This window comes from Tachypleus tridentatus, chromosome 3 (genome assembly GCF_004210375.1).
Source record: "Tachypleus tridentatus isolate NWPU-2018 chromosome 3, ASM421037v1, whole genome shotgun sequence".
Taxonomy (NCBI): domain Eukaryota; kingdom Metazoa; phylum Arthropoda; class Merostomata; order Xiphosura; family Limulidae; genus Tachypleus; species Tachypleus tridentatus.
This window is the reverse complement of record NC_134827.1, coordinates 72,923,263-72,939,958: the sequence shown is the minus strand read 5'-3', so window position 1 is coordinate 72,939,958 and position 16,696 is coordinate 72,923,263. Positions and strand designations below refer to the sequence as shown.

General features: G+C 35.4%; 1 protein-coding gene across 1 annotated transcript; it reads left to right on the top strand.

The window, feature by feature from the left end:
- Nucleotides 1-14,399: 14,399 nt before the first annotated feature.
- On the top strand, nt 14,400-16,403 carry LOC143247165 (uncharacterized). The gene has a single exon (XM_076494804.1). It carries the CDS (start codon nt 14,922-14,924, stop codon nt 15,873-15,875), a length of 954 nt encoding a protein of 317 aa, XP_076350919.1. The 5' UTR covers nt 14,400-14,921; the 3' UTR covers nt 15,876-16,403.
- Nucleotides 16,404-16,696: the final 293 nt, after the last annotated feature.

Sequence of the window (16,696 nt, the reverse complement as noted above, 5' to 3'; positions counted from 1 at the left end):
ACATAAACAAACGCAAAATTAAAGAAGCCTTACTTATACAACAACTTAAACCCAAAATAAACCAATATAAAGGAACGCCTTTATACTTAATATAATAAAATAAATAAAATTATGTATTCAAACATCTAATACCGCCCTCTACATTCCGACACTCAGTTGCACAACCCCTTTCAAACATGTGGTCAGCTTCCGGTCAGTTACCACTTTCTTTGTGAACCTGACGATGACCGAAGAAGGTCGAAACGTTATTCGTTCTTCTATGTAAAATATTGTCTCAACCCAAACGAGCCGTTTTTGCATATAAAGACGGCAAAGTTTCAAACCTTGTTTGTTAACATGAAGATGACCCAAGAAGGTCAAGACGATACTTTATTTTAATTAAAATTTTAATGCCCATACTAGCTGTCTTTAGAATAAATTCTTGCTATTTATTACCTATATACGCTGCATTCAATAAATAAATAACACATATATGTTAGATGGAATGCAGAGATCGGATAATAAGATTTTTCTCTCATCCCAACTTCTCTGTAGTTCATGAGCTCTTTCCATTACTACATCCCATCAATTTTAGAATTGTTTTGTTAGGGGTTTCTGCTCTTTTTTTACATTTAGTATCACAGATAACACTACCTATTAATGGTATTAAACAATTTGCATAATTGCATATATTTCTGGTTGTAACAAACCTGTCGTTGATCATGTTTGGTGTGATGGGAATTCGAACTCGCGACCCTCAGATTACGAATCGAGCGCCCTAACCACCTGGCAATGCCAGGCCAACAGAAAAACACAGCATCTACTATATATTTAGAAGGTTTAGAGATTATACAAATGAAATTTGAGAATCTTTCTCAAAAGAAGTATTTTTACTATTAACAAGAACACTTCTCACTCAGACTAGGGTCTTTGTTCTGTCGAGTCTGTTGACGAGTTCTGGTGGGTAGGTTTTAAGGAAACCTGTACCTCCTTGATGAGATGAGCTGGCATTCACGAGCTCGCCTCCTAGCCTTGAAAGGCAAGCAAGACATCTTAGCTCCCTTGCTTCGGGGCAGGCCGATGGATCAGTGAGTCCTTTCAGACATTAAGAATCTCAAAAAGAATATAGATTTGGAGTATTTCAAACTATTCTATGCAGCAAGCATTTCCAATCTGATGGAATCACTCGATCCCAGAAATGTTACTCGAGTTAGACTGTACAAGGCATAGAAGATGGCCAAGAACATGCACATTTCTAGTCTGTTGTTGGAGACTAGTCCACCATCTTCTGACATTCTAGACACGTACCTCGGCTTTTATAGCTATTTATATTCGGCTTCACCCGTGGACGAGGGATTGTGACATGACATCACTCGGTTTTGCCCTCCCTCAATCCTTCTTTTCACGATCAGCTGATGAAGCCCATCAGCTTTCGTGAATGTTGGTCAGCCATTCAGCCCATGCCATTTGATAAGTATCCTGGGCAGTCTGAAAGTCTTTCCTCCTGGCATCCCATATCTCTCTTGAATGTGGATGCAAAGATTATTTCAAAAGTCCTGTGTGCCCATTTGGGTGCAGTTATGGTTCACTGCATTCAGATGTGTGGCATGTAGGGTAAAAGCATCCAAAAAATCTGTTGCTTCTCAGGGACCTGTTTTATTACAACACAGACAGGGATATCCCTGCAATGTTTGTGTCCCTCGATCAGAGCAAAGCCTTTGATCACATTCACCACAAATTTCTGTGGTTCTAGAGAGGTGTGGTCTACCTCCTATTTTCGTCTGGCATGTGCAAGCTTTGAATGTGACTGCTCTTGATTAATGGATATCTGACATCTTCCTTTCCCATCCTACAGGGATTCATCAGGATTGTCTGTTGTTTCCTTCACGTTTTGCATTGGTGATCGAGTGCCTGCTCTTTCATTTGTATTACTCTGTGTTGGTGCGTGGACTGAAGTTGCTGGAGGATGTGGGTATCAAGTATGTTTCCCATGCTGACGATGTGAACCTATTCTTCGTGAACTCAACACAATTTGGACTGGGTTAGATCTCTTTCCTAGTCACTTGCTTTGGGATCTGTTTTTTTGCAAGACTTGAGATTGCCTGCGAGGAGGTGGTGCAGCATGTCGGTTCGGCATTTCACGATTATTGTTACTGTTCTGCTAATTTGTTTTGCATGGTGGAAATGGTGAGGAGGAGGATACTCTCCTTGAGGCTATTCTTCCTTTGGATGACTGTTTTACTAAGCCTGCAAACACTGATGTGTTTTGACGCTCCCTTCGGGTACGTGGACTCTGCTGCGGCAATTCGGCGCTGTAGTGCCGTGTCTGGTGATGTTCCAACAGGCTTCCATTCCCTCTACTGTCTGCTGGTCCCTGGACGTACCCACAAGATACAGCAATACCACCCTGCTCTTCCATAGGACATTATTTGAGGATGCGTTGTGTTGCACCATACTGACAGCTACCTCCAGGTTATCAACTGACGTGTAGTACATAACATCCTTGACCCTGCTGCCTCCAAGGAGAGGTTTGGACATCTCGTGTCCCTACCCAGTGTCTTTCTCTTTTCTTGTCCACCATGGGTGTTACGTGACGTTGTCGGTACACGCCAGAACTTTTCTAGACAAGGGAAACTTTTCCTTTGGCGACCAGCGCGTGGTGTGAAGCCGGCCGGTCAGAACATTAAGTGAATGACCCTCTGGTCGACCCCTACAAATTGCCTCATGACGCCATCAAGTACATATTGTCCACGTATGCTACAGTCAGGAAAATAGAATTTGAAACATACCAGACGGGTCCGGGAGTTTCCACTGGGAATCGGCGAGTGTGCATGGACATGAAAAAGCCTGTTTTCAACATTGCGACTGTTCTCGGGTCTCCTGTAATGTGTAATTATCCCTGTTATTTTGTAACTATTTTGTATATATTTGTAAATATTAATTATGATTTTGTTTTTCTATGTGCCTTTTAATTATTCACCACCTTGTATATATATATATATTGTTTATTGTTAATGTTATTTTTGTATATTGTAAGTGTGCTTAACTTTGTATATATATATCTGTACATATGTATGTGTATATTTTGCAATTTTCAATACATTGTTTGTTATCATTTTTCCTTTTTGATTTTCATTTGTATTTTATTTCCTTTTTGTTGGTATCCCTATTGTTATGTTTTCTTTTTTTACCCGGTGTATATATGTACAGTGCATATATGCATCAGTTTTTTTTTCATTAGTTGTTAATTACCTGTAAATATTTGCCTGACATATTTTTTTTTAAATTGTTATGATCACTTGTAATGTTCCTTTTGTTGTAAATAAATTCAAAAGTGACTTTCAACGTAACACTGTCGTAGTATGCCACCTTTTCAACAAGTCAGTTCGTCAAATTTTTGACCCGCTAGAGCTGCCCTGGTCAACTGTAAGTGCTATTATTGTAAAGTGTAAACGTCTAGGAGCAACAACAGCTCTGTCTTGAAGTGGTAGGCCACACAAGCTCACAGAACGGCACCACCGAGTGCTGAAGCACGTAGCACTTAAAATCGTCTGTCCACATTTGCAACACTCACTACCAAACTGCCTGTGGAAGATTCATGAAATGGATTTCCATGGCCGAACAGCCACACACAAGCCCTAAGATCACCATGTGTAATGCCAAGCATCGGCTGGAGTGGTTTAAACCACACCTCCATTGGACTCTGGAGCAGTGGAAACACGTTCTCTTGAGTGATGAATCATGCTTCACTAACTGACAGTCTGACGGATGAATCTGGGTTTGACAGATACCAGGAGAACACTACCTGCCTGAATGCATGGTGCCAACTACAAAGTTTTATGGAGAAGAAATAATGGTCTGGAGCTGTTTTTCATGGTTTGGGCTTGGCTCTTTAGTTTAATTGAAGGGTAATCTTAATGCTACAGCATACAATGGCATTCTAGATAATTGTGTGCTTCCAACTTTGTGGCAACAGTTTGAGAAAGGCCCTTTTTTATTTCAGCACGAAAATGCCCACCTGCACAAAGCAAGGTCTATAAAGATATGGTTTGCCGAGGTTGGAAGAACTTGACTGGCCTGTACAGAGTCCTGACCTCGACTCCATCAATGTTTGGGATGAATTGGAACGCCGACTACTGCGAGCCAGGCCTTTTCGCCCGACATCAGTGGCCGACCTCACTGATCCTCTTGTGGTTGAATCGGAGCGATTCCCCGCAGTCACGTTCCAAAATTTAGTGAAAAGCCTTCCCAGTAAAGGAGGGATTAACTCCATATTAATGCCCACGGTTTTGGGATGAGATGTTCAACAAGCACATATGGGTGTATAATGTTTACTGAAAGTCTGCCAAGTGTTATGAAAATACATCATCATATATTAAAAGTTAGTAGTATCAAAACTATAATGACTTTAAATGAGTACAAAGTGGCCACACGGCTGGTCAGTTCTACCATGCCTGTGAGGAAATAATTAAATCCCATTAATTTTGTTTAAAGTGGTGAATATGTTCAAGAAATAGCTGATTACCCCTGTAAAAATGTATAAGACTAAGCAATTGTATTCTATATTGGTATAACAAATACAATATATTCATATAACATAAATCACTTTGATATTATATTCACCAAAAAATATTTTCCGTTATAACTAATTATAAATCAAATGAAAAAAATAAGGGGTACTAATACGCCATCTGGTGTCACTTGTTGCTGAGCCCATAGCCCATATTATTATACCACCTGGAAACATGCACATGCTAACACACTTTCTTTGTATTGTATTGCAAAATGCTCTTAGTGTGGTTGACGGGTCAATGCCTTGTTACATGTCGAAATGGTATCATATCATGAGGTGTACAGTGATTTGCAAGGGTTTTTATTACAGAAATAGGTTCCCTGATGTAGATGTATGAATAAGATAAAAATTATTTCAATTTTGTCACTACGCCATAACATTTGTTCGACTATGTCGAAATTCGGTCATGGTCATGTTTGTTTACTTCTGATATGACAATGTCCTTGGAACATGTTAAAATTGGATGGAGGTCCTGTTTGTTTACTTTACCACCATACGAGCATTTTAACTATTTGCATACTACGATGAAAAGTCCTATGTTATATCTAAATGTATGTACAAACAAACAGTTTCGATATGTGCATTACCGAAAGCAGAACGTAACCAGATTACAGAAATGATTGCAAGGGCTAAAAACAAACTTATAATCTGTGTTTGTGAATGAATGGGTCAGTTTAGTTACATATGATGTTCCCTAGTTACAGTTCTGTGAATTATTCGGCAACAATACTTTCACACACTATCACTCGTTTCCCGAGATCTATTAGCCTTGTTGGTCAAATTACAGCATTCACACAGATGGCATAACGTGCCTGATGGTACAGGTTGTATATCATACTTTTCACTCTGATAAGATGATAATTTATATTAGACCATGTCATTAGAAAAAAAAATGAAGGTTTAATTTAATTATAATATTCACACAGTTAGAAGAATAACTTCCTAAACGATACTTTAACACAACTTACATGAAAAAATAAGTGTGAAGCTATGAAACCTCTACATCCCTCGATACCAGTAATATTTATATTTACAAAATAACAAAGGCCTCTATAGCTCCATGTATTGTTAATATGCATGGTCAATCTTATTCACTCCATGTTGACTCGGATATTGTGGAACCAATTTTGTTAGTGATACGTGTGTAACACTGATACGAATAACTAAAAGTCGGAATAAAGACATGATCAGTGAAGCATTTACAAATCCTCATCATAGGCCAATTTCTAAGTAAAGTTTCAGAGTTTTGAGATCGATATAGAGGATAGCATTAATTGACATATCTCATCTGAACAAGAAAGAGTTGATTGTTGCACTTAATTTTCATAGTGTTTGACATCGTGAAAGTGCTTTACTATTAAGAACCAGCCTACTACGATTATCAAGTGGGAAACAGCTTACTTTATTAAGCTAGTAATCAATGGCAACAGGGAAATGGATTGGGATACATTTTAAGTAAGTTATATGATTCAGTTATACGATTTCTGACAAAAAAAAATAGTATCAACTTTAGGAAAGCAAACTGTTGAGTCAGTAATAAATTTAAATGTAGATGTCATACAAGGGATATCTCTGTCGATACCGGAAAACTATGAGGAATGTAGAAGCTCAGAACTTGGATTAAGATGTAAAACAGATGGCTCTACCAAGTAAAATGAAGAAATAAAAAGGTACCATTTTCAGAATTACTAAACGAAAAAGTCTGAAGAACATCGACTTCAGACTTTTTCAATAATTAATGAATAACTCTGTCAGGGTACAAAAAAAAAATCTAAATTAGACTTATTTTGTCTTCCTCTCATGCAAACCGGGGTTTAAGCACTTTAAGTGCGTCAGTTGACCTCTATTTTCAGTGACTGACAAAATTTTGCACAAGTGGGTTATGAGATGTGTACAAAAATCCATCACAATCATATTTTAATGTGAAATTAAATATAGTAAAAACAGAGGTGACTGATATAAAAAATGGTGGGCATAACTGCCCTCCTGTTAACCTGTTGTTTCGTTCTCTATTTTCTCAAGTGAGTGTACATCTGAATGACGAGCTCATTTATTCTTCTCACAACCTTTATACAAATAAGACTGACGTAGAAACTTTACTATGTTATAATAGCGAAGCTAGCTAAGAGAAGTCATTTGACATTGTCTGTGTGGATAAAGGAAGTAGCAAGAAGTTTGTTACGAGCTCGATTTTAATGGTGGTGAGTATGACAGAATTGAGGACTACCACATACCTGATCTGGTAGTTAAATAATCGACAGCATTGGCTGTACATTGTGGCATCGTTCTACAGAACTGCTTTTTGCTGAAGTGTAAGTTTAAATCTTTAACTCGTACGAAGTTGATAGCACCTATTTAAATTTCCACTTTGAAATAAAATTTGCATTTTGAGGTATCCAAATTTTGTATATTTAGATCTATAGTTCACCACCATTAGTGTGCAGTAATTCCTAAACTGGGTATGCTAGCAGAACAAAACAACTACAGTTTGCCATATGCTAACCTTATATTACAATGTCAGTAAATAATATCACTTTATTCCTTTCTTTAAAATATAATAATATGCATTATCATCAATCTTCTCGTGCAGCACTCTTCTACAGGCAGCTGCTGACAGTATCAGCTCTATTGTCAGTTCTTGTACAATATTTATCTCCCTTACAAAACAGTTTTCCTCAATTTACAGAGCTCTTTATATGTGTAAAATATTCACCCCACTAGCCTTTATACTCTCACCAACTTCCACATAGTATTGCAATATGCAACAACTCACAAACAACAGGAGTGTAACACACCCTCTTAGCACATCTGACTTCGTTCCAGCAATGGAACCCAAAATTCTTAACTTGCCACGGCAGTGACCAGACTTTTCGTTCACCACTTATTTAACTTAGTGTTCTGTGTTTTCTGAAATTTGAAGAATTTGATATTTAAAAATTGTTAACATATTTTTAATTTTCGAATTTTTTTTTAAATTCAAAAACGAATTTTGTTTTTTGTATGCGTCACATGGATTTCACTTTCATTGTTTTCCACGGAGTGTTAATACACTTGAATGATTCACCATTAATTCCTAGTTCCCAGTCACAACTGTTACAGCTTCAGATACGTTTGGTGCTCTACCAACTATTCTGATTGTTTTAGATCCAAATTTATTTGCTGAAAAATTGTGGTCCTTGCTCTGGAAAATGGCTTCCTTCTTGTACGCCAAAGAGTTTTTAGACTTTCAGCCACTTCTCTCCTTCTTGAAAGAATTAGTACAGGATAATGTGGATTTGGAAAGGCTCCTTCTTCCTTTTCATTTGCCGGGCAGTCTCGCAATCAGCCTATTGTGACGACATTACGTTTTCTATTTTGGAGTTACTTTCACATGTCTGTTCTCCTTTAACCTGATCATACCTTCCAATCTGAAATCTCCATAGCATTTAAAGATTATGTTAACTTCCCTCCCATTTCCCCTCCTTCCTTTTCCTACCTGTATACCAATTTGATCCCGACCATCTCCAGTGTTTGTACAGGGCTTTGTCATGTTATTTAGCTGCCATAACTCCTCTCCGAAGTTCTAATTCATCTTTGTGTTCTATATCTTTTGCTGCTCATATTCGTTGTCGCTTGGAAGAGATTATTCAGGCCAGTAGATACTCATACTTTTATATCACATTATCTACATCTTATGGTAGTTTCTTTTTCAAGTTAATATCGTAAATTAACGATAAACGTTAAACTCTCATGTCGTCATCCTTCACTCATAAGTTATTTTGTGAACTAGTGAGAGTCACTTTTTTATATTTCTTATTGCATGGGCCTCTTTCTCTGATTTATCTCTGTTGCAAGTGGTGCCTGTACTGATATACCAGTTCATAAATCTGCACTGTGCAATCATTCAATCACTAATGCTTACTGTTGATGTGAGGTTTGCTATAAGACTGTTTGTAAGATCATTATTATAGTGTTTGACTTCATAAATATATTCATCTTGAACCATACACTTACGGACTAATATCAGTAAAGCAAAAGAAAAATTCTACAATTCCCTTGATTGCACTTACTGGGTTTGACTTGCATTTCAAAATAAGTGTTCATGGTCACTCATTTTACTTTATTTGATTAACTGCTTTCCTCTGTACTCTCTAATTCATTTCTCCCCTTCTTCTGGAGTACAGGAGTCATTACCACTTACCAGCTACGGGGTGGTAAACCATGAAGTCTTCCTCCTGAGTGTCTTCAATTCCATTCAGATGAGAGTAGAGTGATGGTGTTCTGCCAGTGCTGGTGGCGTGACTTTCCTCCTAATACTAATCTGTTACGTTTTTCCACATGGTGTACAGTGCGAGCTGAATTTTGTGTTACGTTTCTTTATGCAGTTCACCCCCTCTAATTGGGATCCCTCTCTCTCTTTCTGTCGCCTAGATGTCAGTCCACAAACAACAAGTGTTGTTTTGATTTGGAAAAGACAACAGAAGTCCTCACATGTGAGTGAGATGGGATCTTCCTCCTGCCATGCACTGGATAATCCATTCCATTGCTGCATGGCAGAGGAATGGAGTTCATCCTTCATATGTATTGATTGTGTTGGTTATGCACATGTGACGACTTTGGTTCTTGAAATGCAAGTACTTCTTTCCTTCTGATTTTTGGTCTTAGGTAAATGATAGAGAACCATTATCTTACCATTGGCCAATTGATCAAATCTTGATGCTGCTGGTTGATCTCTCATTTATGGTCTGGCACTCCTTAACTACTCTAAACCGGTGACACATTTTAAAATGTGACATCCATTTTGTGACACCTTTATTTATTTGAAGCAAAGAGTATACCTGGTTCAGATGCGTTGTGGAATCTCACGAGTGTTTTCCCATCTACATTGTAACGTTACACTCTTTGAAACTTCTCCAGGCACTTTTTGAGGTTGACTCATCTAGGTAACTTCCATACAGATTCTTCTACCAGGTCAATGTGAAATTTTAGCTGTTTTATGAGAGGAGGTAAAATATTGCATCTGAAGTTAACATTTTCTTTAGCTAAAAATACATTTTCAACAGCTACTTATCTCCTCTAACATTTCCCATCCATTCTTTCCACTTCCTGTGTATTTTTGTACCGAATCTCGAAGTGAATATTTGGTTTTGCATAGAGGGACTTAATTATTCCAGGAAAGTATGTCACGCTCCTATTCGTCGAGGTTTGTTGCACGTTTATATGCATACTACAATGAAGCTATGCCACATAGAAAACGCGTGGAAGTTAGTTAGAATATAAAGGGTAGTCACGAAAGAAAATTTTGCGCATATAAGGGCAGTATAAATGGAGAAAGCTTTATCGTGAGTTATCCAGTTCTCGTCCTCTTTGTATGGCCTGTATTGTAAATTACTGTTGTAATTATATGACAACAATACTGTAGGAACAACTTTTGTTGCTGCCTATAATTACCGAGTAAGAGAAGACCTCTCCATGATGAATACGAATACACTAAGTTGTAATTAAACTATTTGTGTTTGATGTGTATGGTAAGACTAAACATATTTTCAGATACACATTTATATATAAAAGATTGCTTGAGGTCCACTTTGCATTAAATCGACCAATTCGACTCAGATTATCTAATCAATTAGATACCTAGAAGCTACGATTACTTTATCTCACATCAGCTAATCGATAACGATTAAGTTGATTAATTAAAATTTGTGTTTCCAAATATTTTGACAACCGACGAAATAAAATTGATTAAACCCTTGAAATGAGTAGGTTAGATTGCATATGTTACAATATTTTAAAGAGTTACATTCAAATTTTATTTTGTTTACTTTATTATCAATCTATACGAATAAACATGCCATCAAAACGTTACTAATAAATCATATATTATACAGGTTTTAAGTTCTTAGTCTGATCAGGAAATATTTCAAAGAATTTTCAATCTCCCGTAGTAAAAAATAGTTAAATGCATTCTCTAGGATTTCTCTTCTCTAATGTATTTACCGCCATCAAAACGTTACTAATAAATCATATATTATACAGGTTTTAAGTTCTTAGTCTGATCAGGAAATATTTCAAAGAATTTTCAATCTCCCGTAGTAAAAAATAGTTAAATGCATTCTCTAGGATTTCCCTTCTCTAATGTATTTACCGCCATCAAAACGTTACTAATAAATCATATATTATATAGGTTTTAAGTTCTTAGTCTGATCAGGAAATATTTCAAAGAATCTTCAATCTCCCGTAAAAAATAGTTAAATGCATTCTCTAGGATTTCCCTTCTCTAATGCATTTACCGCCATCAAAACGTTACTAATAAATCATATATAATATAGTTTTAAGTTCTTAGTCTGATCATATTTCAAAGAATCTTCAATCTCCCGGATAGTTAAATGCATTCTCCAGGATTTCTTCTAATGCATTTACCGCCATCAAAACGTTACTAATAAATCATATATTATATAGGTTTTAAGTTCTTAGTCTGATCAGGAAATATTTCAAAGAATCTTCAATCTCCCGTAGTAAAAAATAGTTAAATGCATTCTCTAAGATTTCTCTTCCCTAATGTATTTACCGCCATCAAAACGTTACTAATAAATCATATATAATATAGGTTTTAAGTTCTTAATCTGATCAGGAAATATTTCAAAGAATCTTCAATCTCCCGTAGTAAAAAATAGTTAAATGCATTCTCTAGGGTTTCCCTTCTCTAATGTATTTACCGCCATCAAAACGTTACTAATAAATCATATATTATATAGGTTTTAAGTTCTTAGTCTGATCAGGAAATATTTCAAAGAATCTTCAATCTCCCGTAGTAAAAAATAGTTAAATGCATTCTCTAGGATTTCCCTTCTCTAATGTATTTACCGCCATCAAAACGTTACTAATAAATCATATATTATACAGGTTTTAAGTTCTTAGTCTGATCAGGAAATATTTCAAAGAATCTTCAATCTCCCGTAGTAAAAAATAGTTAAATGCATTCTCTAAGATTTCTCTTCCCTAATGTATTTACCGCCATCAAAACGTTACTAATAAATCATATATAATATAGGTTTTAAGTTCTTAATCTGATCAGGAAATATTTCAAAGAATCTTCAATCTCCCGTAGTAAAAAATAGTTAAATGCATTCTCTAGGGTTTCCCTTCTCTAATGTATTTACCGCCATCAAAACGTTACTAATAAATCATATATAATATAGGTTTTAAGTTCTTAGTCTGATCAGGAAATATTTCAAAGAATCTTCAATCTCCCGTAGTAAAAAATAGTTAAATGCATTCTCTAGGATTTCCCTTCTCTAATGCATTTACCGCCATCAAAACGTTACTAATAAATCATATATAATATAGGTTTTAAGTTCTTAGTCTGATCAGGAAATATTTCAAAGAATCTTCAATCTCCCGTAGTAAAAAATTGTTAAATGCATTCTCTAGGATTTCCCTTCTCTAATGTATTTACCAACCCTCTGAAGTACAACTTTAACGTAAGTACTTATTGTAATGTACTTATTACTAAAGCAAAATGTAATTTTTATAGCATTCATTATTATTTATTTACAGTAATGAAATAAGAAATTCATTTGCCACACCCACCTGTCAATCCTCTTTTCTAAAAACTTCCAATAATTTTCTCACTAAAACGTTATGTCGTCAAATGTACTAAATTACAACATATTTATGCTCTTAACAAAACAACAGTCAATGCATTCTAAACACATTGTTTTTGAAACAGCTAAACATGTTAAAGTAATTGTCTGCTATATATATGTATACTAGCTTGAGTACCAATTCCATGAGCAGAACCGCTGGTATGGGTATTAACACTTTTATTGATAAACCGAGAACAACGTTTCGATCTTTGTAGACCATATTCAGATTAACAAAGAAAGTTTGCAACTCACTGTTGCTGGACATATGTCTTAGGGACGAGAGTATAAATGGGTACGAGACTATAGGAGGCGTTGCAGTTGGATGTTAGGTTATTAATTAGTATAGATATAACGGTGTTCCTTTATATTGGTTTAATTTTGGTTTTAGTTGTTGTATACGTAGAGATTATTTGATTTTGCGTTTGTTTTCATTTGATTCCCCAGATGTACTTAGTATTAGTTTCCCTACAACCACTCGTCCTTGAGACATGTGTTCGGCAATGGTCAGTTTCAAACTCTCTTTGTTAACCTGAAGATGACCTAGGAAGGTCGAAACGTTGTTCTCTGCTTATCAATAAAAGTGTTAATACCCTTACCAGCTTTTCTGAGATCCATTTTTATTTCAAGTTGGTTTCTCGTCATCCAGAAATTCATAATTAATGAAATTCTACCTTAAAGATTTGTTTGTTCTGAATTTGGGGCAAATCTACACAAAGGGTATTTGTGCTAGCCATCCCTAATTTAGTAGTGAAAGACTAGAGGAAATGCAGCTAGTAATCACCACACACTACCACCTCTTAGACTACTATTTTTACGAATAATACTATCGACTGATCATCACATTATAATGCCCCACGGTTGAAAGGGCGAGCATGTTTGATAGGACTGGGATTCGAACCCGAGACACTTAGGTTTCAACTCAAGCGCTCTAACCATCTGGTTGGTTAACTTAGGAAATAAAACATTGCTTCCCTTATTAGATATTGTTAAACGAAAAACAAAGTCCATAAAAACTGTTGAACACAAAATGTAAAATAGAAAATTTGTATGTATCTTCCTGTTGACTTTCATATCAGTTTTGTTGAAAACCCATCCACAGGAGGTCTTTCATATCAGTTTTGTTGAAACCCCATTCATAGGAGGTCTTTTATATCAGTTTTGTTGAAAACCCATCCACAGGAGGTCTTTTATATCAGGTTTGTTGAAAACCCATCCACAGGAGGTGAGGTAGTAGTACAAAACGCAAAAACGCCCATAAAAAACACAAAAATGAAAATTTGTATGTATCTCGCTGTGGATCTAAAGAAACTGCGTGTCAAATTTGGTGAAAATCTATCTTCAGGGAGAGGATCAGTGTGTGTGTGTGTTTTTTTTATAGCAAAACCACATGAGGCTATCTGCTGAGTTCATTAAGAGGAATCGAACCCCTAATTTTAGCGTTGTAAATCCGTAGACTTACCGCTGTGCCAGCGGAGGACGAGCGAATTAGTGTGCTCGTTTGTTTTTTGAATTTAGGTAAGGGGAATACGCGCTAGTTGTCCCTTTAATATAGAAATGCAAGGCAAGAGGCACGGTCGTTAGTCATCACCACCAACCGCCAACTCTTGTATTACTCTGTTACTAGCGAACAGTGGGATTTACCGTGACATTATAAGGCCGTCACGGCTGAAAGGGATAGCATATTTGGTGTGACAGAGATTAGAGCCCGCGACCCTCAGATTACAAGTCGAGCGCCCTAACCAGGGTGGATTAATGGTAAAACCAACAAAATATAAAGCAGATATTTTGCATGTACCCCTGCATAGACCTAATGAAGCTACAAATCAAATTTTGTGAAGGTCTATCAGCATCCTGCAAAGTAGTTACATAAAGATGCAACAGAAAATACTATTATATATACGATATAAACAAAAACTAGAATCATAATGAAAAATGTAAACAGTGCAACATCAATTTGTTAGAGAAAGATAATAATATGATTTATGTTGATAGATAATACATGGTCAGTAGTGTAGAGAGAATAGACTATAATCATTTAATACCAACATGCTTATATAAATCCATATTTATTAAGTGATTTTTATATTACGGATACTATAAAGAAACTCAGCCTTTTTTTAATATGTTTAAAGCACCAATTTTTAAGTTTCAAGTTTTTTCATTTACCTGTACATTTTACATCAGCATACTGGAAGTAATTACATTTTATATGATACATTTTACAGGTAATTGACTGTCCTCAGAAGTATTCTGTACGTTGATGGTTGTGCGTATTTTGATGAAATGTGATTACGAACTGTTGCGTTTTTTTCCGTAGAAGACTCTCAGCAAATTCTGGGAACTTCGCTAAACACGAACAATGTATTGAAAGAAGGATATTTTTGCATATTATTCTTTTTTAAACTGTGTTTTTACAGTTTCAAGGTTTAATAAGATAAAGTAAACAATGAGTATGCCAGATATGTAGGTTTGTGTAAAGGCTTAAGAATGGATTTATTTGAAAAACAAACAAACTTAAAAGTTACTTACACAGTTATAAATTGTAAAGTGATACTGATAGTGTGATAGGCTTAACGGATAAACTTTTTATTTTCCCCTATCGTTAAAATAAATGAATAACGCTATTTTAATTCTATGGGTTAAATTTTTAGGCTTAACGAAATTACATTAACTTTGTAGCCAAGTACTTCTAGTAATTTCGTTCAGTGTCTAGAACTTAGAACAAGTAAAATTTTATTAAAATGTGTACATCATTTCTACAAAAAATAGAAATAGATTTTGAGAAAGAAAAATCTGTTTGTGACTTCTTTCTCTGGACAACGAAGTGCCCAGAAGGATATGAGTTGACTTTAACGGACAGTGTAACTGTTTACAAAGGATGGGTTACTAACAAAATCATAAGTTCCATTGCAAAAGATATGAAGATGTCATATGAAGATATTAAGGTATATGCTGATAGTGCATTTACCTTCAACAACTATGGTGATTACCAGTTTGTTTATTCATTAAATGTGAAACCTCCCATACTCACATGGAAAAAGTTCTTACAGCAAGATAAAATCAAAATCACTTTGGGATGTATACCACTTACAGAAAACAAGAGAGCAGTTTCTTCCTTGTTGACATGTGTTGCAGAAGAAATGATGAGTAATCACAAAGTAATAAACAGCCTACAGGAAGCACAGCTTCATCTCAGAAAAGAGAGAAAAGAAGCACTTGAACAATTAGAAAAAGCAGTTGCATCTAAGTCTCAGATAGAAGAGGAGTTGTTTGCAAAATTTGTTGTTCTCTTAAATGGAAAGAAAGAAAAAATAAGAGAGCTTTTACAAGCTCACAGTGTAGGAAATTCTCTTCAAGATGATTGGTCAGCATCAATGCACCAAGTGACTTCTGGTAACTGTAATGAAATTGAAATTGATTATAATGATACTGATGAGAAAAATCATGTAACTGTATCAAACAAACAAAAACCGGTGGGAGAAAATTGTGCAGTTGATGGTGACTTTCTGAATGTTGCTATTTCTACATCATCATCTCGACACAGACCAAAGCAACATGGAAGGTTTGTGATAAATGATGAACCTTGTGTTTCTGATCCAAAGATTCCAAAAAGAACAAGTCTCGAGTCTTTAAATTCTCCTGCACCACACTCGTCAGGGGAAGTCAATACCAGTGATTGTATGAACAATTTATGAATCTTTACAATGCATAATTTGTTCACTTTTAAATTTAGGCAAATTATTAAATAAATGTTTATCATGAACCTGAATTTTAAACATAAATTTTATTTAGATCTAATAAATTATTATATTAGTTTTACAGATTATTTTATAAGAATCTGTCAGCTAAGACTACTTATGATTCTTACAAGTTATAAAGAAATAATAAAAGGGTAGTAAATTGTACAACTTTTAAAATGATCTTTTTAATTATTGAAGTTTTCAACAAAAATGTTATTTGTTCTTAACTCCATCAATATATGTTGAAGATATTTTAGTAAGAATAAAATGTACTTAGTGGGATATAAAATCTCTTGTGTTCTTGCATACTCATTGCAGGAAAAAAAATTAAAGTAATCTCAAGCAAAGCTTAATGGATATATTAACATATATAAAAACTGAAATCTGTTCAGTAGGTTTACTATTGTGTTGATTTAATTATAAGCCAGATGGTGTTACATCAAAGGTTTTGTAGAGTGTGATTAAAGATGCATTACAAACTCACTTAAAAGTGTTTGATATGGTGTCAGAGTCTACATGATTTAACTAAGGGAATGTCTTGTTTAACAAAACTTTTGATTTACTTTGATGATGTTACTGCAAGAGCTGATGAAGGAAATACTCTAGACTTGGTTTAACTTGATCTTCAGAAAGCATTTGACAAAATGCTTCACAAAAGACTTGTTACAAAAATTAAATCTGTGGGTGTAGGGGGAATGTTGTAAAATTATATAGAAAGCTGAGAGTAATAATAAATGGATTTAGGTGTGACTGGATCACAGTTACAAGTCATGTGC

Coding starts and splice junctions, on each gene's coding strand:
- LOC143247165 (XM_076494804.1), top strand. CDS start 14,922: ATGTGTACATCATTTCTACAAAAAATAGAAATAGATTTTGAGAAAGAA.